Genomic DNA, 24,356 nt, shown 5'->3' with positions numbered 1-24,356 from the left:
CTGTTCTGTGTGCTGAGGGAGAAACTGGGCAAGTCTAGAGCCCCACCTCCTCTGCTCTCACTCCTGCTTCCTGCCAGGTATCTCTGAGCCATGTCTTTGGGCTAGAGTTAGGGTCCCTCAGGACCACTGCTTCCGCACAACCAGTTCAGCCTTGCTCCTTGTCCTCAGCTGATGCCCCACCCCTACTCTAAGCAAAAATATCAGAGTCCTCTTTCTACCAGCAGAGGACAACTCTGGGCTTCTAGGGAGGTGGGTCAGACATAGGCAGTTCTAGCAAGTTAGATGATGGTGAAGTGTCCTTGAGGCACAGTGCAGAACCCAGGTGTGGGGTGAGGAAGGCTTGAGGGACAGCTGACAGAGTGGGCTTTCATTTTGGGGGGTGTGCTGGCTGGTTTTGTGTGTCAACTTGACACAAGCTGGAGTTATCACAGAGAAAGGAGCTTCCCTTGAGGAAATGCCTCCATGAGACCCAGCTGTAAGGCACTTTCTCTACTAGTGATCAAGGGGGAGGACCCAGCCCATTGTGGGTGGTGCCATCCCAGGTCTGGTGGTCCTGGGTTCTATAAGAAAGCAGGCTGAGCAAGCCAGGGGAAGCAAGCCAGTAAGCAGCACCATCTCCCCCGAAATGGCCTCTGCATCAGCGCCTGCCTCCAAGTTCCTGACCTGCTTGAGTTCCTGTCCTGACCTCCTTTGGTGATGAACAGCCATGTGGAAGTGTAAGCTGAATAAACCCTTTCCTCGCCAACCAGCTTCTTGATCATGATGTTTTGTGCAGAAATAGAAACCTTGACTAAGACAGGGGAGTGCTTTCAGTATAGAAGGCAGTTTTTGTGAAGGCACAAGGTTACCTCACATGGCAGTTTGCATGCTTGCCTTAACCAATTCTGGCCCCAAGACTGTCCACTCGTGTGCCTGGTGTAGAATATGGCCCTCAGCATTCCTAGCCCACCTTCTCCAGTCCATTGTGACACCGTCTCCCCAGCTACCAATGGAACCCTAGGGTTCTGCTTCCAAGGATATGGTTGGGTCTGGACAACAGTCAGGTGGGCCTGGCTTTGACTTGTGGTCCTGTCTCCAGGGAGGAGGGACTGGGGGTGCATGTAGAAGGTGATAATTATGATGATGCCTTGTGACTGTAGGGCCACACTCTCCATACGGATGTGGACAGGAGCCAGCCTGGGCCTGTTCAGCTGTGGGGACCCTGTGGAAAGAGCGGGCTGTCCTCACGGGAATTGTGAGTTCCCAGGTGTGGCACCTGGTCATTTCCTGTGCGCAGATGGGGTGCTGGCCCCTCTCTTCTTGTAGCAGGACCTTTGAGATCAGTGGAGAGCAGGGCCTTTGCTATCTGCCAGTCCCCCTGGTCACTTCCTGTGTGCAGATGGAGTGTTGGCCCTTCTCTTCTTGTAGCAGGACCTTTGAGATCAGTGGAGAGCAGGGCCTTTGCTAACTGCCAGTCCCCATGGGTATTCAGAGCAAGGAGGAGTGCTCGGGGGCCTTGCAGATGACCTGGGAGCACACGGGGGCCTTGCTGACTGCTAGTCCCTATGGGTTTTTGAGTAGTGCTAAATTAACCAGGCTGCCCTTGAAGTCATCTTGTACCTAGACAGGCCTTGAGCTTATGATCCTCCTGCCTCAGCCCTACAAGTAAATGGAATTACAGGCCACAGTGCGAGGCCCAGCCTCCTTCTACTTTGGCCTGAATTTTTATTGTCTTCATTACCTTCCTTGAATTTAGTTGTTAATTTTTCTTTCACATTTTATAGTGGAACTTAGTTAACCAATATTCAGACTATACTTTTTTATTAAAAGCAGATAAAGCTATAGATTCTCCACAAATTACAACTTTTTTTTTTTCGGAGCTGGGGACCGAACCCAGGGCCTTCACTGAGCTAAACCCCCAACCTCAACAACTTTTAAAACACCCTTATATTTGATACTTTATCCCTATCACTCATATATAGTTTAGTCATCTATGATTTCTTTGGTATGTCAGGTGCTCATAAGTTTTTTCCTTAAAAATATATTGGACTCACTTCACACTCAGGGTCTAAAAGACTCACAGCCCTAATTACAATGTCACTCCTCTGCTGATCGAAGTGTTTGATATAGTCTCAATCAAAGCTGGGCAAAATTGTTTTGTAGCTACAACAAGCATGCTCTGAAGTTTATGTTTGGATGACCAAGTGGCCACCATAACTATGAGGAAGTAGATTGACTCTGTGTGTGTGTGTGTGTGTGTGTGTGTGTGTGTGTGTGTGTGTCTCGCGCACACACACTTGCAGGACTTGCAGTAAGAGGACCAAAGCACCATCAAGAGAGCATAGCACAGATTGGAGAAACAGAGCAGAGCTCAGCACCAGGTTCGCACAGATAAAACCAACCAAGCAAAGTCACTTAGTGGAGGAAACGAATGTACTATATCTAGAGGGAAAATAATAATCCAGAAATACCCACCTTTTACAAAAATTAACTCAAACCAGACCATAGACTTAATTGTAAAACAACACAATAAAACTTCTAGAAGAAAAGCAGCAGAAAACCTCAGTGGCCTAGGTTTGGCAATGAGATTTTTAGCTGTAACGTCAAAAGCAAAACCTCAGAAAGAAAAAGAATAGATATGTTGAAGGTTGTTTAAAACTCGGACTTCTCTGCAAAGATCCCCATTAGAAGGATGATAAGTCATAGACGAGGAATTTGCAAAGGTATCTGATAAGGACTTACATTTAAACTACAGGTCTTGAAATAGGCAGGCAGGGCTGGGGAAATGGCTCCCTGTTAAAAGCAGGTTCTACTCTTGCAGTAGAACCCAGTTCAGTTCCTAGCACCTGTGTCAGATGACTCACAGCCACGGGCAACTCCAGAGGTCAGTCTGACCGACTCCTTCTGGGCTCCAAGCAAACCAACATTCATGTGCATATACCAACACACACACACACACACACACCCCACATGCATGCATGCACACATTAAAACAGATAAAAATGAATCTTTAAAGATAGAAATGTCTAGTAGTTGTAACCCCATCATTGAAACACTTATCCAACGTGTAAAAGCCCCTGAGATAAAAATACAGACATAGAGACAGGTAGATAAGCGGGTGGGTAGATAGATGATAGATGATAGATAGATAGATAGATAGATAGATAGATAGATAGATAGATAGAAGACAGACAGACAGACAGACAAACAGATGACAGATAGACAGATGGATGGGCAGACAGATAGATACTTAGGCACAAGGAGGAAGATAGCAGATAAAAAGATGTGGTTGAAACCCACAACAGTCGCACCACTGCTACACACCTATCCAGAATGGCTGAAATAAAATGATCTGATCATAACAAGTCCTGGAAAGGTCATACGACAGACAGACTTCTCATTCATCACCGGTGGGGATGTGGAATCATATGGAAGACAGTTGGCAGTCTTTTACAAAGCTAGTCATACTCTTGCTGTATGAACCGTCACCCCCAGTCAGTATCCATGCGCCTAGAGGTTTACCCAACTGTTTTGAAAACTGGGTCCACACAAGAACTCACATGGAAATGTTTATAGTGGCCTGCTTCACAGTTGTCAAACAAAACAGCTAGAATGTCCCTCAGTGAATGGAGAGACGGGCTGTGCCCCACGCCAGCAATGAAGTACTTTTGAGTGACTTTTTAAAAGTACTCTTAGACATCCATGCTGATGAGACTACACGATTGCAGCTTCCTGGACATTTCTAAGGGATGAAAATCTCACAGCAAACTTTGTTTCTCTGCATTTTACAACCTCCCCACCTCCCTTCCGCTACAGTCGTGAGCCTCTGGCGAGGGAGTTGTGATACATCAGTTGGGGCTGAGCATGACGCAGTCACAGGTTCCCCTGCATTTTGGTCAGTTGTGGTTTTTAAAGGACTCCTAGAGATATGCTAAGAGAAATCTCATGGGGTTTGCAAGAATGATGGGTAACTAAGGCATGCTGGGATTGGGAGAACTACATCCTCCCAAAGGAAGAGTCTCCACATTGGTTATCCTATACCAAGTGCTCAGCCCTGAAATCATTCACACACGTACATAGGTTTGTATTAATATATATAGGTGTGAGTGTATATGTGTGTATGCATGTGTGTGTGTGTGTGTGTGTGTGTGTGTGTAACAATGAAAGAAATAGAGGCCATGAATATGAGAGAGCAAAGGAGGGTACATGGGGAGTGTTGGAGGGAGGAAAGGGATGGAGGAAATGACATAATTATATTTTAATTTGAAAAGTGCTGTTAAGCCACAAGCATGGATGGACATGAAAAATGAACGTTACTGCAAGCTAAAGAAAGGCAGAGTGCTGTGTGGTCTTAGTTTATGTTCTGGGAAAGGTAAAGTCCCTATAGCAAGGTGACAAGTGGCTCATAGAGGCTTATGAAGACAGGATTGTCACATGCTGAGCGGGTCCTTAGGCAGGGGGACTTTTATACTTTGGAATGGCAGTTACCCTCAGTGTTTGCTAAAACCCACGGAGTTGTACAGCACTGAGAGGAAACCAGACAAACCCTAAAAATCACTTAGGCTACAAAGGGACCCTGGGATAGAATGTGGCAAATGAACTTGACTGTTATAAATGTATGAATGTGCATTTGGCTTTTAAATCCTGCTATTAAAATGTTCCTAATTTATTTGCACTGTATTAGAAAGTACAATTGTATGTGTTCTCTTGAGCGGTGCCTGTGTGTGTGTGTGTGTGTGTGTGTGTGTGTGTGTGTGTGTGTGTGCAAATTTAAAGTAAAGGGACCATTTAGGAAGAGGATGGATCCCTGGGAGGGGGGCATAGGAAGATGAGACAAAGGAAAGAGGTTAATGGAGACTACGCTAAGTATATTATATACATATATGTATATGTATATGTATATTATACATGTATATAAGTATATGTATAAGTGTGTCTGTGTCTGTATGTTTATGTATATGTAGTATACATATGTATATGTATATTACATATGTATTATTAGACATATTATATATTAATAATAGTATTAGTAATAGTAGTAGCCCTCCACACACCCATTTTCTGAGGTAGAATCTGAGGTTATATAGTTAAGGCTAGCCTTAGACTTAGGCTTGTTATATAGCCAAGGCTAGCCTTAGACTTGGGAAGCTTTGGGAAGACAGGCACAGACGGCTAGACAAAGCTTCTGAACAGTGTTAGTCTGCATTACTGCTAAATATGTGTTTTTTACCCCTGAGAGGAGTTGCATTAGGGCCTGCCTCCATAGCTCAGTGGCTGAGAGTGTACGCTGCTGGTAGGGATCCAAGTTCTGTTCTTGGCTCCATACTGAGGGGCTCACAGTTGGGCTCCACACCTGCTGTGGCCTCTGAGGGCGCCTGCACTCACATAACAAGCCCGCTCCCAGGCACAGGTACTTTACACAATGAAAGGTCAGTCTGAAGACTTACATTTGATCTTAAATTGGAGCTGTCACTGTTTCTATCCCCTTCTTAGTGACTGAAGTCTTCGAAGGCTTTAAGTAGGCTCAGAGATTTTTGTGTGTTGGTTTTGGAGTTAGGATTTCTCTATGTAGCCCTGACTGTCCTGGAACCCGCTCTGTACACGGGGCTGGCCTTGACCTCAGAGATCACCTGCCTCTGCCTCCTGAGTGCTGGGATTAGAGGTGCACAGCCACTGGCTAAGGCTCATGTATTTTAAGGATTTCCAGTTTTTGTGTTCTGAAACTTTTATCTTTAGGTAGTAAACCTCTCTGTTCCTGGTGATGTCAAGTTCTGACGTTTTAGAAAAGATGTGCATGGGGGTTGGGGATTTAGCTCAGTGGTAGAGCGCTTGCCTAGGAAGCGCAAGGCCCTGGGTTTGGTCCCCAGCTCTGAAAAAAAAAGAACAAAAAAAAAAAAGAAAGAAAGAAAGAAAAGATGTGCATATTAAATAAATGAGTGTTTTGCCCTCATGTGTATCTGTGTACCATGTATGTGCCAGGTCCGCAGAGGCCAGACAAAGGCATCAGATCTTGGGGAACTGGAGTTACACACGGTTGCAAGCTGCCATGTGGATGTTAGGAATCAAAGCTGCGACCTCCGGAAGAGCAGAGGAGTCCTAACCGCTGAGCCCTTGCTCCCGTCCCCTTACGGTTTATCTTTGTTTGCTGATACGTTGAGCTGTATCAGCTTCCTCTTGTTACTGTGCAGAATACAACTTTCCCCATCCCTTTACTCTGCCTTTTCCTCTTTTGTCCTTGTGTCTCAAGTGTGTCTTCTTACAGGGTGACCGAATTGTCATCCACTTCAAGACACTTTTGAGAAGAGGAGAGGACCAAGGTGATTTCCTACACCAGCCCAGAAGACATACACAAGGTACACTCCAAGTGCATTTGGAAGTGCTCATGACCCTTCAAAATATAACATGGATTTGATAGTTCTTTTTATTTTTTATTTATTAAAATTTTAATTAATATGTGCTAATTATATGTACTTATAGAATACAATGTAGCGCTTTAATACACATATGCAACAGGTAAGATCAGACCAGCCAGTAACACATCCACTAGCTCAGACATTCATTTCTTAGCATTGGGAACATTCAAAGTGCTGTTAGCTACTCTGGAACATTCCATCAATGTCTGCCATAGTTATTCTGTTGCATGATGGAGCACTAGACTGCACCCCTGCCTCTGCTCCTCCAAGGCTCTGGTAGCCCCTGCCTAATAATTTATTTCTTTGAAATCAGTGATGTCTTCCACACACACATGAGAGCTCAGGGTATTTGTCTGTGTGCATCTGACTAATTTCATTCAGCAGATTGCCTCTCTCTCTTCTATCCATGTTTCTGTAAATGACAGAATGTTGGTCTTCAATGTCTAAAGGATATTCCATTGTGCATACGTAGATGGAATAGAGATAGATGGTATATAAATTATGGATGCTATATAGATGGATAAATTATACATAAATGATAGATAAATTAATAGATGATTGATAGGTGGTAAATAGATATAGACATGAGAGAGAGAGAGAGAGAGAGAGAGAGAGAGAGAGAGAGAGAGAGAGAGGTCACCTGGGTCACCAGGACCAAACCAGCTGACAGACACAACTTGGAGAGAGAAAGGTTTATTTTGTCTCTGGGTTGGAGACCTCCTAGTCCCCTGGGATGGGAAAGTCATATCGGAGTTCATGGCAGCAGGAATGTGCAGCACTGACAGATCACAGAGCCATGAGCCAGCAGCAGAGAGCAGCTAGAGCCAGGGGCCAGGCTACAACCATCTAATATCTGAGCCTGCTGACACCATGGCACCAGCTGGGCCCAACTCTCCAAGGAGCCACAGTCCCCAGAAACAGCACAACTTTTCAACTGGTAACAATGTATTTTTGACTCATTTTTCCAGTCGTGGTTACTGAATCCACTTTGTTTCTTCTTCCCTTGACTTTTCCTGAATTAAAATTGCTCTCCTTTGGTTTGTAGCTTTCCGGCTACTGAAGCGAATATTAAAGCTGTGTTATGCAGGGGTAGCTGCAACGCTTTCATCCCTCGTCCTACATACGTTCTCAAGCACAGAAAGCTCTGAAAAGTATCTGTCTCTTCCCCTCCCGACTCTCTCTCTCTCTCTCTCTCTCTCTCTCTCTCTCTCTCTCTCTCACACACACACACACACACACACACACACACACACACACACACACACACACACACACTACCCTCAGAGGCTGAGGAGGTCACTGAATCCCTTGGAGTTAGACTTCCAGATGCTTGTGAACCACCTGACATGGGTGCTGGGAACGGAACTTCAGCGTCCTGAGCCCTGTCCCCACCCCCACCACCGTCCTCCTCCCAACTCCACCTTTTGACAGTCCCCTTAGTACTTAGCACAGTCTATGTTTGAAATTTTTCTTCAGGCTTGTCATTTTGGTGATCCATGTCTGCGTCTCAGGCCACCTCCCCATGCTCTTTCGTAAGTCCCCTCAGCAGAGGCAACTCGCTTTGAGGTTCTCTTGGCTCCCAGTGGCCTGTACCTGTCTCTACTCCACTCTGCATCTGCATGCACCACTCCAGGCTGCTTGTGTAATTCATTCTTCTCCGGTCTCTGTGGAGTCTTGGAGGCTGAGCATTTGCCTCTCGAGCCAGCACCCTTCCCTTCCCTGGGTCCCAAGGCTAATGGCAGTGTGTCTAGCTTGTACTTGAGGGAAGTGTTGTGTTTCTTGGATGCATTGATTTTATGTTTTTGGAGTTTAAGAAAATACATTGTTTCTATATAATACATTGTTATTCTTTTTTCTCTCCCTTTTCTCTTTCTGGTTCCCGTTTAGACCTGGGCTAACCTTCCACCTGCCAAGTCTTTCCACTTGTCCAACTCCAGTTACACATTCCCGCTCACTCACTCTCCATACTGAATCTGTTTGTTTAACTTTCCACTTCACACTTTTATTTCAAACAACCGTTTACCCCTTCTTATGCTGAGACGCTCACCATCTGTATCTGAATTTCCTAGCAGTCCCATAGCGCCTGCCTTCTCAGACCACAATCTGGGTTTGCCATTGGGCTTCGAGAATCTCTCAGGTTCTGCTTGCAGAAAGTTTGCACAGAAAGGGTAGCCAACCCACGACCTCTTCAGCGTTGCTGAGGGCTTTTGGCTCACAAGACAGGATTAGGCTGTGTCTGCTCCTCACTGCGCCCAAGGTATACCCTAGATCCTGCTTACAGCCTTCCCGCCCTCATCGGCCGCCTCACTTTGGGTCCAGGTTGCTGTCTGTCTCCTTTAGTGTTCTGCCTTCCGGCCCTGACTTCTAAGCTTTGTGGCTAAGGCTCTGAGCTTCTGCCTTTAGCCCTGGCCCTTTCCCATTCCCGACTCAGGTGTTTATTTTACACCACTACTTGTTTACTTACTGGAAGGAGGGGGTCCTTTGTGTCCTCTGCCAACTTTGAAAGTCCAGCGATAACTCATATGTGTGAACAGTTTGCTGTGAAGAAGCCATCAGAGAGCTACTGACATTCATGAGGAAAACATTCACTGAAACATTCAAAGTGTCCGATGCATTAAAAATGGGGAGGGGAGTGAGCCAGGAGGAATGGATTACACCAACTAAGAGGCCTTAGGAGGAAAGGAAGGGGACCAAACTCCACACTGACCCGAGGCAGAGGGTCTTTTCTGTCCACTGGCTTCCATATTGGGAAGGTGACAAGGGACTGACCCGCATCCTTTCTTTGAACAGATGACGGAAGAACAGAACTCCAACACAGAGTTCGGATCCCAGGATTCCAGGGACTCCCACCGGCATGAGCTATCCTATCCCTCCCAGAACTGGTCCTTGGAGATGCTGTTACGAAGATTGAAGGCCTTGGATGATAGGAGGGACGACAAGTTTGCCAGCGTCCTGGGTGCCATCGGGGAGTTTGGCACGTTCCAGTGGAGGCTGGTGGCCCTCACCTTCATCCCCAGTATCCTGTCAACCTTCTTCTTGCTCTCTCACCACTTCTTGCTCACAGCTCAGAGGCCCTACTGTAACACCAGCTGGATCCTGCAAGTGGGCCCCAACCTCACGGAGGACGAACAGCTGAACCTGACTGTGCCCCGAGCACCCAACGGCAGTTTCCTGACATGCCTCATGTACATACCTGTGCCGTGGGATCTAGACTCTATCGTCCATTTTGGCCTCAATTATACAGAAACATGCAAACACGGGTGGATCTATCCTTTCGCTCACACGCGCTCTTTGACCAATGAGGTATGCTTTTCTTTTGTACTGTCTTGAATACAGTGACCCAAGAGATGTGGCACAGGCAGCTGGCGCTTGGTCTGAGCGCACACTGCAGAGGGGAAGAAGTCGGGGTCCTTGTTCCCCGGCCCTGGGCCCCAATTTTCTTAGCCAGGAAGCTAGCATTCAACTGGCAGTCCTTGGATTGAGGCAGCAGAGGCATGGGGCACAGGAGAGAGATAGGTCAGGAGGCAACCAGGCAGAATGCATAGAAGCTAGAGATGGAAAAGGAAAAGCTTGCACTGGGCATCCTCACAGGGCTTCATACCCTGAGGTGAGGCCTGGACCCTTTTCAGCTCGGGCACCAGGAACAGTGTGTGTGCCTGTGCGTAATAAGTGCTTAGCCAGTCTCCCGTCTGCACCCACCTCCACTTCCTCTCTTTGTGCTACAGGGTCTATCAAGTGTTGGACAGGGTCCTGGGGTAGCAGGGCAAGGCCTAAAACTACCTTTCTCCAGGTAACAAGTGCCTAAGGCAGAGGTTCTCAGCCTGTGGGCCATGACCTTCTCACAAGGGTCATATGCACATCAGCTGTCTTGCATATCAGATATCTACGCTAGATTCGTAATAGCAAAATCACCGTTATGGAGTAGCAACAAGTAGTACTGTGACTGGGGAGGATGGGGTGCCGGGGCGTCACCACAACACGAGGAACTGAGTTAAAGGGTCACAGCGTTAAGAAGGTTAAGAACCACTGGCCTAAGTTTTCCCCTCTGGGTCAAGCTCAGTCTCTGTTTCCGAAAGGCTAGGTCTGTGTGGAGGCCGTGATCAGTGCCCTTGTCTAACCTGCAGTTTGACCTGGTGTGTGGCAATGAGCCACACGAGGAAAACGGGCAGACTGTGTTCCTGTCAGGCATCCTGACAGGGTCTCTTCTCTTCGGGTTCTTAAGCGACAAGTGAGTCTCCCGGAGACCCCTCTGACCCCTGGGACACTGCTCCCTCCTCGGGCACTCAGAGTCTCGGGCTGGGGGAGGAAAATGTGGGGATACTCCATAGCCCTGGGGTAGCACAGAGGCTGGCCCAGGTACATAGCCGAGGCTGGCCAGGAGTGTGGGGGGTTGTGGCTTGGTGGTGTCTTCTCCTCACCCCCGCAGGTTGGGCCGCTATCCAATCATCCTGCTGTCTCTGCTGGGGATCCTCATCTTCGGCTTCGGGACAGCCTTTGTGAACAGCTTTTATCAGTATCTGTTCTTCCGCTTTTTTGTGGCCCAGGCCTCCGTGGGCTACGCCATCTGCAGTGTCTCTTTAGGTGATTGGATCTCGAGGGGGCACGTGGGACGGAAGCTGACACAGTTCAAAAGGGAACGAGGAGCAGATCTACCTGGGAGAGGCAGGCTCACGGGAACCTAAGGGGAGGCAACAGGCCAGGAAGCTCAGTGGGGGAGGAGCACCCCTCCTAGTTGCCTGAAGGTGTGAGGGAATCAGAAGCGAGTGCAGTGCTCCCAACCCTGAGCACTCCTCCTGTGCCCCGCGTAACCCCCTTCACACTCCTCATGGACCCTGCACCTAGATGCGCCTCGCTCATTTCATCCCCAGCCTCAGAAAGTTTAGCCAACTTGTTCCGGGCCTCAGAGCAAGGAGGAGCTAGGGTTTCTACTCAGGTCTATGTGATGCTAACACCTCCAGCGTATGTATACCCAGGCCTAGAACCAAGTGCCCGTAACCCCTCATTTTCTCGGGGCTTCCTTGCACCTCTTCTCATGAGAACCTACCAGAGCACAGCCAAAGGGAAGCGACCTTCCACAGAACATTAGGCCACAGAGATCAAAGCATTAATACACTCCAAGACAAGTGGTGCCTTGTCTGAGCACATGTCATGCCCTGCACGAGCCTCTCCTATGACAGACACTGCTCAGGCAGAAGCTTGAGAGGGAGTGGCTGAGGGTAGAAAGAAACGAAGGGTGTGCGGGAGCTGAGGCGGTGCACCAAGGCCTAGGATGCGTCCTGGGGGACACGGGGACAATCTAGCTCCGAGAGGTTTCTAAAGATCTGGAACAGGCAGAAGAAACTTTGTCTATCCTGAACTGTGGGGGGCAGGGGAGGCGTGTCAGTAGCTACATGGAAGGCCAAGCTGGAGACTGACCTGACCACAGTTTTGTCCTCATGTTCTCTGCACAGTCATGGAGTGGCTGGTGGGTGAGCACCGCGCCCAAGCCATCATTCTCCAGCACTGCTTCTTCACCATAGGGGTCATATTGCTGACGGGGTTTGCTTACAAAATTAACCACTGGAGGCTGCTGTTCCTACTGGGCGGAGTGCCTATGTTTCCCCTTATCTGCAACATCTGGTGAGCAGTCCATTTCAAGACATCCACGGGCTGGGTCTCGTAGGTGGAAACGGAGGGGGCGTGTGGGGGGAGGGGAGAGCCAGAGCCCCTCAGAGGAGCACGTGAAAGAGACGTCAGAGAGGTGGGCAGAAAAGTAGGATATCAAAGATCCAGAGACAAGCAAAGATCAGGGCTGAGGTAAGACGGAAAATTTTAGGATAGCCTTGGTCACGTTGTCAAGGTGATGTCGCTGTAGGAGGACCAGAGCCATGCCTCACGAACTGAAGCTGAGTCAACGGAGTACCCCAGGAAATGACCCTTTGGCGGGAGGGGGCGGGGAGAGGGCTTTTTCTGCTCAGTTGAGGCAAGTTCAAGCGATTTGCCGTAGACGGAGTGTTGGAGAGGGGAACTGAAGGCTCACCTCACGGAGCTAAGCTTGGAGGAAGAGAGAGAAGGGATCGGCCATGTGCTGGCTGTGTTTGAGGAGAGACTAATCGGGGCTGAGAGAGAGGCGTGGGGAGAAGAATGAACTCAGTGTCTCAGGCTGACATTTGGTTTTACAACTCTGATGGGCATCAGGCAGCAGAGCAAAGGCCCCACAGGGTAAAAATGCAGAGAGTGTGTAAGAAACACGGGCACCAGGGTGGGACCTGGCATTTAGATCCCAGCCTGCCTGGCCTCAGGGCCCCTGGTGAATCGTTATGCCTGTACCATATGTAGGGTAGGTGTAAGGGGCGAGGTAATGAGTTACAACGCAGGGCACGTAAGTGACTCAGGACCTTTCCAATTCTGCAGAAGCTGGGGGCCAGCCTTGACGATCCTCCGGACGCCGTGAGGGTGGGTGGCAGATGATGGCAGGTGGCATGTCTCTGTCATGTATCTAGGACAACTTGACTTTAAGGCATTTTCTTAAAATGTTATTAACATAGGGCTGGGAAGACTGATCCAGTGGGAAAATTGCCCTCTATGCAATGTGAGGGCCTAATTTTGGTGCCTAGCGTCCATGTAGGAAGCCAAATGTGGGAGCACACTCTTTTAACCCCAGCAATGGGGAGACAGAGCCAGGAAGATCCCGGGGGCTTGCTGATCAGACAGTCTAGCATATTTGGTTAGTCTCAGGTCCCACTGAGAGACCCTATTTCAAAATATAGGCCGGCTGGCACCCAAGGTTGACCTGTCGCTTCTGTGTGCTTACACACACACACTGCCACACATACAACCTGTGGGTGTGTGCATCTGCACACACATGAACGTGTATATACGCACCCTCACGTACAACCTCAACACAAGTGTTACTAATGTCATAGGGACATATTATTAGAAATTAAATAAGACCAGAAGGTTTGAGGTGACGCACCCCAGTTTCTCACCTTTCAGCCTCCGGTTCCCTTCCCAGAATTCCTCGCTAAGCTTTTGGCCTTTTTCCTGGCTATTGTGCATTCAGAGTCGATGCTGTCTTCAGTGGGCTGAACTCACTGGAGCACAGAGAGGCTGTTGTGTGTGTATTTTCCATCACTTAGACCTGAGGATTGGCCCATATGTGTCAGAAGTTTAGGCTGTAGCCAACAGACAGCTTCTCACAGTTTGATGCCTATGACTGTCTGTAGTAACCACCACCCGGTGTAGAAAGAATTCTTGCCTTCAGCTGTGGCATCCAGCAGCAGGGTAGTCACAAACTGACAGGCACGTTGTATCAGCTGAAACAGTAGTATAGCTTCCCCACGGGGACTTACAACTTACCAAGCTATAAGGTTTTGTCTGACTACTGCACCAAACATGGGTTCCGTCCTGGTCCTGTGGAGTGAGCATCAAGTCCAAGCCGGAGGTAATTGGTGGCATCTGTAACTGCTGTACCACTGTTACACCAGTGACCGTGCTGATAAGTAGGGCCCAGAAGTGACCAAGACTGTTGGCGATGACAATTCTCTCACAGTAGCTTGTCTGACACCTTGAAAAACTACGATCACTCACCAGTAAAGAGAACCTTACAGCCCAGCCTTAGCTTGACTCGTTTCCTACAACTAGAGCATGTGGTGGTTTCAGGGTTAGGCATTAGCCATTCCCTCTGGGTGTGCATATCGCAGTGGTAATGCGGTGCCTGTATGGTTTATGAGGCTTCAGACACCTTGAACAGAGCAGCGGCCCACTCCTGTGTACTTACGGTTGGAGCTGTCTTACAGAGCTATCTTCGGTCACGTCCACCTTGTGCTCTCTCTCCTCACTGTCCACTCCTTCCCTTGAGTTTCAAGGTTTTGAATACCAGGGAGGACTTTTCAGTAACGATATAACTTGTTCCTCATGCTACCTCAAGACATAAAAACAACAACAACAACAAAATGCCAAGCCAGCATTTCCATCTGTCTGTCTTCTTGTGTGACTAACCTGCCAGACCAGAGTCAGTGACAGAGAACACACACAGCTCCTCCGGGTGGTCACTTCTCCGTTTGTTATAGGGGAGTTTCCTTTAGGCATGCAACTGCCTCAGTATACTGACCGCTCTCTTGCCTGTGTGCCACTTCACGGATTCCAGCATGCTTTCCAGTCCACTAGCCTTTGGGAGACATCTCCGTGTACATTCGGTAGACCACCCTCATCAAGGAGGAAACGCCAGCACGTAACACATGGAGCAGACGCTTATCTTGGGGTTTCTTCCAAGAGTGTTTACCCTGAGGCATCTTTGCTGCCTTGTGTGTGTGTGTGTGTGTGTGTGTGTGTGTGTGTGTAGTATGTAGGTGTGTGTGTATGTGTGTATGTGTATGTATGTGTATGTATAATATGTAGGTGTGTGTTTGTATGTGTGTGTTTGTGTGTGTGTGTGTTTGTATCTATGTGTGTGTATGTGTGTACGTATATAGTATGTATGTGTGTGTATGTGTGTATAGTATGTATGTGTGTGTATGTGTGTGTATAGTATGTATGCGTGTATGTGTGTTTATGTATATAGTATGTGGGTATGTATGTAGGTGTGTGTATGTATATGTGTGTATGTATGTGTGTTTGTGTATGTATATAGTATGTGGGTATGTATGTAGGTGTGTATAGTATATAGGTGTGTGTATGTGTATGTGTGTATGTATGTGTGTTTGTGTATGTATATAGTATGTGGGTATGTATGTAGGTGTGTATAGTATATAGGTGTGTGTATGTGTATGTGTGTATGTATGTGTGTATGGATATAGTATATAGTATGTAGGTGTGTGTATGTGTGTATGTATATAGTATGTAGGTGTATATATATAGTATGTAGGTGTATATGTATATGTATATAACATGTGTATATGTGTATAGTATGTACGTGTGTGCATGTATGTGTATGTGTGTGTGTATAGTATGTAGGTGTGTTTATGTATATAATATGTAGGTATGTGTATATAGTATGTAGGTGTGTATCAGTGCATGGGTATGTGCACATGTGTACAGGTATCTGAGGAAGACAGAGGATGTCAAGTACCCTGGAGCTGGGGTTACAGGTGATTGTGAACTACCTCCACTATAAAAACAGTATGCATTTTTAATCACCAAACCATCTCTATAGCCCCTGGCCTTTTTTGTTTCTTCTTTTATTAAAGATTGATTTTTTCTCACATAATATATATATATATATATATATATATATATATATTTATTTAAATCTGAGTCTTGCTCTGTGGTCTTGGCTGACCTTCTGCTCTTATGGAGGTCAGACTGACCTCAAATTTGCAACAGTCCTCCCAAGTGCTGGGTTCACAGGTATGTCCCAACATGCTCGGCTCTCATCTTTGTTCGTCAAGCCCCTGTTGTACCAGCACCAATTATAGTATACGTTTCCTAGAGAAATGTAAAAGACACATTTATTCGCCCCCGATAATTGGAAAGTTGAGCAGACCACAGAAAGATGAATCAAGTCCCGTTTGGAAAATAAATGAGCTTACTGACGTTCTTTCTGTGAACACAGGCAGGTGCTGCACCAAGTACCAACCCCTTAGGTTGTTTTAAATTGTCAGTATACTCTACCGTTTCTAAGATTCCGCTCTAGTACAGCTATATATAGGGGGTGGCTGCTGGACCCTGTAACAGCCGCATCACTACCTGCAGAGTTAGATCTCTACCTCTTTTTCCTGTTGTTGCTACAATCGTTGGCCAGGGGATGCTTGCCCCAGTCACCACAACCATTCTGCTTCACGGTGATGACAGTTGTGTGAAGGATACAGGCTCCATTGTGGTCCTCAGAGATTGGGCATGAGAGAGGACACTCAGGCATGCCTTGAGCTAGCAAAGAAGAGCTTAGAGCCAGCTGGGGCAAAGGGATCAAGTGACTGAGCACTGCCTCTGAGCAGCACTGGAGGGGCGGAGAGGGACTTTAGGGAAGAAGGACTGGCTGCTATGTATTAGCAGAAGGCATCTTGAGGTTTGAGGTGGCCTCTGAGGTTCCTTGGTCACATGTTGATACAGATGGCATCTCAGCTGGAGAGCCACTGGTTTTGGGGGCATCCTAGAACTCTGAGGTAAGAGAGAGGTGGGGTCACACAGGGTTCTCCAAGAGTCCCCACGGTGGCTGATGGTAAAAGGAAAGGTGGAAGAAGCCAAGAAGGTGCTGTGCTATGCGGCTGAGGTGAACAAGAAGACCATCCCTTTAAATCTACTGAATGAGGTAAGAGGCTTCGGGCCAGGATTGAGGCCAGGGCTGGAGACCATGGTAACATCTTCCATCATCCATTCAGTGGGACCCTAGTCTACTGCTTCAGAATGAGGAGGAGCTAAGCCTGGACAAGGCCGAGGAGTGACCGGCTCTGGGGGAGGGGCAGGCCTTACCCTGCACGTGTAAGCAGAGAACAAGCTGGGGTCCCTTCTGTCTCTGGCTGGTTTTATTGTTTATAGCTACAGCTGCCAGGAAAGAAGGCAAAGGCCTCCATCCTGGACTTCTATACCAATCAGCACCTCTTCAAGGTGGTCTTGGCCATGGGATGTGTGTGGTGAGTACCTGGGGCCAGTGGGAAACTCTGGGAGGGGTAGGGAGGTTGGCCAGGGCTAGGTCAAGTCTTCAGTCTGTGTCATTCTTTCACTTCCTCTGTCCTTATTCCTGATGCTCTCTCCTCCCTCCCTCCCCTCTCCCCCCTCCTCTCTCTCTCTCTCTCTCTCTCTCTCTCTCTCTCTCTCTCTCTCTCTCTCCACCCCTCCTTCCTCTCGACCTCGTTCTCTGACGCTTTTGTTCCAGGTTTACTGTCAGTTACGTCAGTCTTACACTGAGCCTCAAGATGAAGGACTTTGGGTTGGACATTTACTTCATACAAGTGGTCCCCTGCATCACGGCAGTGCCAGCCCGTCTGTGCTGTATCCTTCTCCTGGAGTATTTCGGGAGGAAGTGGAGCCTAAACCTGACTCTCTCCCTGGTCACCTTCACATGCTTGTCTCTCCTTTTCGTCCCCGAAGGTACAGTGTGTGAGGAAGGCAGCCCCATACCTTTCCCCTCCTCATGGTTCTCCTAGTGTCTCTTGTCTCCGCCAGTTAAGCCTGAAGGATTGGTTTCTTGCATGTATCCTCTGCCCAGCCCCCAAGACCTGAGGGAGGAACTCAGGCTATTAAAAGAGAGTTAACCCCGAGCAGGAGAGCAGGCATTCTCTGTGACCCCAGTCCAACCCATACCAGAAGCAGACCTAGTGGGTAAATGAGGGAAGATGGTGGGAAGAACGTTCTTTTAGCCTCTCCCCTAGGCCTTGTCTCTTGTCTGGAGCCTTTGATTGGCAAGCACCTACTGTTACCTATGCTGTCTAGGACAATCTACTCATTGGAAATTGGTCTAGTGGTGACCTGGGTCCACGGCAGTTGTCAGAGGCCTCTCCCAGGGGCTCACTGCCTGGATCCTGGGACTCAGCATTGTCTCCAACGTTTCAAAGATCTCTAGGCAAGAAACATGGGGCAGTCTGTAGGGCCAGAGTGCACAGAGCTGTGGTGTTCTCTGTGTGGCCAGTGCCCAGTAGGGGAGGCTGCAGTGCAGGTCTGCCCTGAGGAGTCAGCCTCCTCCTTTCTCCTGAAGCATCACTTAGCATTCTCCCAGGGGCTAGCAGATGTCGATTGGCAACAACAAGAGGAAGAGACACGTTTAGGCTTCTAGGGCTTGATGCTTTTGATTATCGGCGTGATTGCGCTTGCTACGCAGAACACTGAATCAAGCTCACAGTGTTTACAGACGTGGGCAAGAAACCGGGAGTAGGATTCTGAGGAAACAAAGGTCTGAAGCTGGGGCATAGCTCAGTTGCCACATAAGCACGGAGAAGCCTGACTTTGGATGTCCTGCACTCATGTAAAAAAGAGAAAGGAGGGTCTCTGGGGTTTGCTACCCAGTCACTCTCCCTGAGTCAGCAAGTTCAGTGAGAAACCCTGTCTTAAAAAACTTGTGTTAGGGGGCTGGGGATTTAGCTCAGCGGTAGAGCGCTTGCCTAGGAAGCGCAAGGCCCTGGGTTCGGTCCCCAGCTCCGGAAAAAAAGAACAAAAACAAACAAACAAACAAAACAAAAAACCCCACAAAACTTGTGTTAGGTTTGCCCCAAGGCCTGCCCTAAGGTCTCCCCCAAGGCCTGTCCAACTCTCCTACTGTAGTTCGTAACTTCAGGACCGCCTGGACCTATGCAGATATACTCTCCTCTGGCTGAATGTCTGAGTCTGCTGGTTAGGTGACCAAGTGGAGGGGTCAGCCATTCAGCTGCCTTTGGTAAGGGGCTGAGAGAAGGCTGTAGGGTGGCCCAGGACTTTAAACAGTGCTGTCTTCATTTAGAGCTGAAGTCAACAACAATCCTGATGCTCGTGCTTGGAGAATTCAGCATGGCGGGCACTGTCTCTATATTCTTTATCTACACTGCCGAGCTCCTGCCCACCATCCTCAGGTACGGAGTCTGGTGGGTTGAGGTGGCATGGGGGGATGGAACAGTGACAAGGCTAATGTAACACATGAGACTGAGCACCACTCGGTGGTTCCCTGATTGAGCATCAGGAAACAATAGCTGGGTTGAGCATGGTTTGCATGGGATTTTCACACCCAGCCCTCACCAAGAGAACAAAACCCAGATGCTACCACTGATGACCTTTCAAAGACACGAAAGAACCATGGTCCAGGCCATGCATAGCAAGTAGCCGAGAGGGAGTTTGGGCTAAGAGACGTCTCAGTTTCTTCTTTCCATCGCTGTGATAAAATACCACGACAAAAGCAACTAAAGGTAAAAAGCAGCTTATTCCGGCTCACAATGAAAGGAACATCTTTATGTCGGGGCAGGCAAGGCAGAAGGAGTTTGAAGCAGCTGAGCCTATCACACCACCGTCAGGAAGCAGCGATGTAAGCATCGCTTGCTTTCTCTATTTGCACAGTCAGGATCCCAGCCTAGGGGATGATACCACCAGCGGTGGTACCGCAGTCTTGCCGTCTCACTTAGCCCGACCGCTCACGTTCAGAGGCCGGCCTCCCAGGTGATTCTAGATTTCGTCGGGTTGACGAAGAAGAAAAACCTTCACACGGGACCTGACTCCAGTCTGCCTTGTGTCATCTCTTAGTTTGCTTCCTATTGCTGTGGTAGACACCATGACTCAAAGCAACTTGGGGAGGAAGGGGTTTATGTCATCTTACAGCTTACATCCCTGAAGGGAAGTAAAGATAGGGACCTGGGGGCAGGAACTGAATCAAAAGCCATGGTAGAATGCTGCTTACTGGCTTGCTCCTCATGGACTGTTCAGCTTGCTTTCTCATACACCCCTGATCTACCTTCCCAGAGGTGACACTGCTCTGAGAGCTAGGCCCTCCCACATCAACCGTCAATCAAGGAAATGGCCTAAAATGTGCCTGCAGGCCGATCTGACAGGAGCATCTTCTCGTTTGGAGTTCTCTCTTCCCAAACGACTTTAGCTATATTGAGTCGACAAAACTAACCAGCCCACACGAGATGCCTGGAATGGATGTGGGTTTCCCTGAAGTTCTGTCTGTTCCCCTACAGGGTTCTTGGTGATAGTGGCCCTGTCTTTCTGAGCCTGTGGGCTGCATTCTTATGAGCACATGCTGTTACAATGCACGCACCATTAGTAATTCTCTTGCTTTCAATACCCAGGGAGAAATAACTACCTCTTTTAGGTCAACCAGGTTGGAGAACTTGGTTCTCCAAGATCACACACTGAAACAGGATGAAGAGTCGAGTGTGTGGTTTAAAGCAGCTTCTCCCTTCCACTGTGCCCAGACTCCGAGCCTAAGGAGTCTTCTAAATCATTTTCAGGTCTACAGGTCTGGGAATGGTGTCTATCGCCTGGACAGCTGGGGCCATTTCATCTCTGGCCATCTTCAAACAGACCAAAACGCAGCTGCCCATCTTCTTCTGCTGCTTGTGTTGCATCCTGGCCCTATGCTTCTCCTCCCTGGTGCCAGAAACAGGAAACCAGCCTCTCCGTGACAGCATAGAGTACTGTTCAAGGTAGCTGTGCAGAGCCTCCGTGTCTCAAGCTCCGGGGGTAGAGTATGCTAGATACTGTCCATGCTCATGACAAGATGACCCATGACATGAAGGTTCTCTTGTTCAAAGCAGTCCCCCCCCCCAGAACTTCTGGTTGTGGCCACTTTGCCTGGGTCTAGCTCAGGTTCTGCCATTTCTCTCTCGCTCTGTCTGTCTCTCTGTCTGCCTGTCTCTGTCTCTCTGTCTGCCTGTCTCTCTGTCTCTGTCTCTGTCTGTCTCTCTGTCTCTGTCTCTCTGTCTCTGTCTCTCTGTCTCTATCTCTCTGTCTCTCTGTCTCCATCTCTGTCTCTCTGTCTGCCTGTCTCTCTGTCTCTGTCTGTCTCTCTGTCTCTGTCCCTCTGTCTCTGTCTCCATCTCTGTCTCTCTCTGTCTCTGTCTCTCTGTCTCTGTCTCTCTGTCTCTCTGTCTGCCTCTGTCTCTCTGTCTGCCTCTGTCTCTCTGTCTGCCTGTCTCTCTGTCTCTGTCTCTCTGTCTCTCTCTCTCTGTCTCTGTCTCTCTGTCTCCATCTCTGTCTCTCTCTGTCTCTGTCTCTCTGTCTGCCTCTGTCTCTCTGTCTCTGTCTGTCTGTCCCTGTCTCTCTGTTCAGCTTTCCTTGTCCATAGACCCTCTCTTTGCCCTGCCCTGTGTGCCTATCTGGACTGGGGCATTGTGCTTAGAGACGAGAAGACTGGGGTGACATAAATTCTCCCAAAGGGTTTCTGAGAAGATTAAACCCACATTGTAAGAGGTCCAGCCTGTGACAGGCACCTGCAGATAAAGATGGTGGGGCCCACTCTAAAGTTACAGGGATGAGAAGGGTCAAGCTGGGTCTGGGAAATGCGGTCAGCCCGAGCCCAGAGATCACTTTTGTCCTGTACCATGGCCAAGCTTGGCTAGGGACCTAGGTGCATGAGAAAGCCCTGTCTCGTCCAGAAGGATTCATGATTGAAGACACCTCATGAGTTTCCTCACCGTCCACAGAGACTCCCTGGAGCACAAGGATAAGAGCAAGGATTCCTCTAAGGTGTTGATGGCTGAGGAGTCAATGTGTGATGTTGCAGCTGATTCTGTACTGACAAAGAACACCATGTTTAATGCCATGACTCTCAAGTCAGAGACAGACAGCTTCCTCAACATGGCCTTGGAGGTACCCAACAGGGAATCTCCAGTCCAGCTCCCTGAGGACCACCCTTCCTAGAGCACTTTGGATTGGAGTTTAGTATGGGTATGGGGCCATGGGTACACAGCCTCGAATTCTAGACCCAGTTTGGTATGTGGGAAGAGTCTGTCCCTCCAAGGCCAGCCCTCGGGATCCAAAAATAATTCCTTCTGAAGGAGGTGCTGACTTGTGATTCACTCCAATAAAATATCATGTTGGTCTTGAGATGGCCAGGTCAAGGTTGACTGTGTCATGACAACCCAGAGGTTGTGGCCTGGACAGGTACGGGATGGTGGTCAGATAGGTAATGGAGGATTTTCAGGATCTTTGGCTAAATTCTCAGGGGCAGCAGCTAACTCTGGATGGAGTGGGTGTGGGGTGGGCGACATCTCTGAGGTCCAGAGATGGAACAGGAGCACCAGTCACCCCTTCTAGCCCAGCCATCAGCTCAAGTCCCAGCGAAGGACAGAATTCATGGGGGTTTGGATGGAGAAGGAATGAGAACTACTCATTGCCTGGGGCCGTCCTTAGCCTTCCCCTTGATATCATGGCCTGCCCCATCCTGAGAGATGCTCTCAATGATGGCTCCAATAAAGTTGACCTCTGGTTTCCACCACCCCAAGGAAAAGAAAGCCCCTGGGCTCTTCAGTGTTAACTGTCAACCTGACACCATAGAGACTCCCCTGGGAATGGGTCTCTGGGCATGCCCACAGGGAAGTATAGCCATCAGGCTAGCTAGGGCAGGGAGACTTGTCTGCCGTGTATGGTAGCATTCCTTGAGTTGGGCCCTGAGCTACAAGACAAGGGGAGCATTAGCTGAGCAGTGACCAGTGACTCGTCCCTTTCTGCTTCCTGACTATGGATGTCGTGGAGCTATCTGTCTCAAGCTCCTGCCACGATAAACAGTAACCTCGAACTGAGATGGAATAAACCGTGTTTCCCTGAAGTTGGTTTTGTCACGGTACTTTGTCCCAGTGAATGGAAAGTAACTGTCCGACTCGGTCAACCTGACACTGCTCAGGGTTATCTGAAAGGAAAGTCTCCATCGAGGAATTGTATAGATCTGATTGGCCTGAGGGCATGCCTGCCTGTGAAGCTTGTCTTGGCTATGAATTGATGCAGGAGGGTCCAGTCCACTATGGGCGGTATCATCCCTAGGTCCTGGGCTATGTAAAGAAAAGCTTGAGCCATGAGGGAGCCAGGAAAGTGTTTCTGCCTCCAGGTTCCTACCTTGAGTTTCTGCCCTGGCTTTCCTCACAGATGGATTGTAACCTAGAAGTATAAGCCAAACAAAACCTTTCTTTCCCAAGTTGCTCTTGGTTGAAATTTTTAATAAGAAGTAACAGAAAGGAAGCTAGAGAAGTAACTGGTACAACACCCACCCTGCAGTCCTCAAAACCCACTCTTTCCCAGATTAAGCCTGCCATTGTCAGCTAACATATGACTCCTCTAAGTAGGGCTAGTCTTCAGCGGGTAAGCTGGGAAGTCCTCGGTGTCAGGCTCTGACAACACTTCCCCTCGGTGGGGTGTTCTCCAAGTGGAAGCCTACTTCATGATCTAGACTCCCGTCTGTTTTGATTGAAACCATGAATTGTTTAGAGTAGCTTTTGTCTAGCTCTGAGAGCATCTACAAGGAAAGAAGAGCCTTCGGCTAGTGTAGTAAATGTGTAAACTGGGACACTGCCAGTGAATCCCATCTCCCACAAATCTGATGGTTTTGAGATAGAATAAACAGTATTGACCGTGCTCGCAGGGGGGCTGGCACCAAGAACACAATAATTCTTCTAGTGACAGGCCCACAGACATCTGTGGATGCCAGAACTCTCATTAACCTTTTTGCTGGCTACTGGGTCTGGAGAATTCTCTTAGGACCTGGTATTTTTCTACTACTTCCGAGGTGTTAGCCTAAAAGTTACTGCCAGCACTTACCTTCCCATCCCCATGCCTCACACAAGATGGTGCTAACGACTTATCCAAGAGTATGAGGTCAAGTAGGATTACTACATTGCCACACAGTGAGCACCAAGTCCCCAGAGCACGGCAGCCCCATTAAAGAAGCCCTGAGCCATCTTGGAGGAAGCAAACGCAGAATCTAGTCAGAAATCACTCAAAGAGCAGAAACTCGCGGGGCTTTCTAGGGAAAGTGAACTTGCAGACAGGAATTACTGTGAAGATGAAGAAAAAAGAAGTGAGAAACAGGGCTTGAGAGATGGCTCAGCGGTTAAGAGCACTGACTGCTCTTCCAGAGGTCCTGAGTTCAAATCCCAGCAACCCCATGGTGGCTCACAACCATCTGTAATGGGATCTGATGCCCTCTTCTGGTGTCTGAAGACAGCTGCAGGGTACTCATATAAATAAAAGTAAATAAGTCTTTTTTTTTAAAAAAGAAGTGAGAAATGGAGTTGAGCCTCCGTGAGGCACTGCAAGCCTCCTGAAAGGGACAGTGGAATGCAGTGTTTCAGGACACACAGGGGAAAGGAGAATAGAGTTAAGCAGGGGGAGAGATGGACAAGGAGGGTGAAGGAGGGATTTGGGCAGGGACAGCAAATATCAAAGGGCATTTGAAAAGCCATATGAGACCCACTACTGTAGAAGCTTCCTAAAACACATACATACGTGAAAGTAGACATTTTACACTGCCAGGTAAAATCTTCAGTGCCAGGAACTGGCTACCTCTTGTGAGCTGTTAGCCAAAGGAGCACCATGGAAACCCCCAATTATCACAGACTAATGCCAAGGCAGTTTCTTGCTCTTCATAACCTG

General features: G+C 48.5%; 1 protein-coding gene across 8 annotated transcripts; it reads left to right on the top strand.

Annotated features, from left to right (window-relative positions):
* Window positions 1-1,007: 1,007 nt before the first annotated feature.
* On the top strand, window positions 1,008-22,539 carry Slc22a14 (solute carrier family 22, member 14). Of its 8 annotated transcripts, none has more exon segments than NM_001393686.1 (12): window positions 1,008-1,043; window positions 6,242-6,332; window positions 9,183-9,695; window positions 10,517-10,620; window positions 10,819-10,973; window positions 11,912-12,011; window positions 16,500-16,620; window positions 16,848-16,942; window positions 17,185-17,399; window positions 18,742-18,850; window positions 20,222-20,416; window positions 21,416-22,539. In NM_001393686.1, coding segments are annotated over 10 exon segments (1,824 nt in total). In that variant the 5' UTR covers window positions 1,008-1,043; window positions 6,242-6,332; the 3' UTR covers window positions 21,633-22,539.
* The last annotated feature ends 1,817 nt before the right edge of the window (window positions 22,540-24,356 follow it).

This window comes from Rattus norvegicus, chromosome 8, assembly GCF_021556685.1.
Source record: "Rattus norvegicus strain SHRSP/BbbUtx chromosome 8, alternate assembly SHRSP_T2T, whole genome shotgun sequence".
NCBI classification, from domain to species: Eukaryota; Metazoa; Chordata; class Mammalia; order Rodentia; family Muridae; genus Rattus; species Rattus norvegicus.
The sequence above is the reverse complement of the archived record's forward strand: the minus strand, read 5'-3'. Positions and strand labels throughout refer to the sequence as shown.

Coding starts and splice junctions, on each gene's coding strand:
- Slc22a14 (XM_087562500.1), top strand. CDS start 9,183: ATGACGGAAGAACAGAACTCCAACACAGAGTTCGGATCCCAGGATTCC. Junction 12,012..16,499: donor CCCCTTATCTGCAACATCTG/GTGAGCAGTCCA, acceptor GGGGTCACACAG/GGTTCTCCAAGAGTCCCCAC. Junction 16,943..17,184: donor TTGGCCATGGGATGTGTGTG/GTGAGTACCTGG, acceptor CTTTTGTTCCAG/GTTTACTGTCAGTTACGTCA.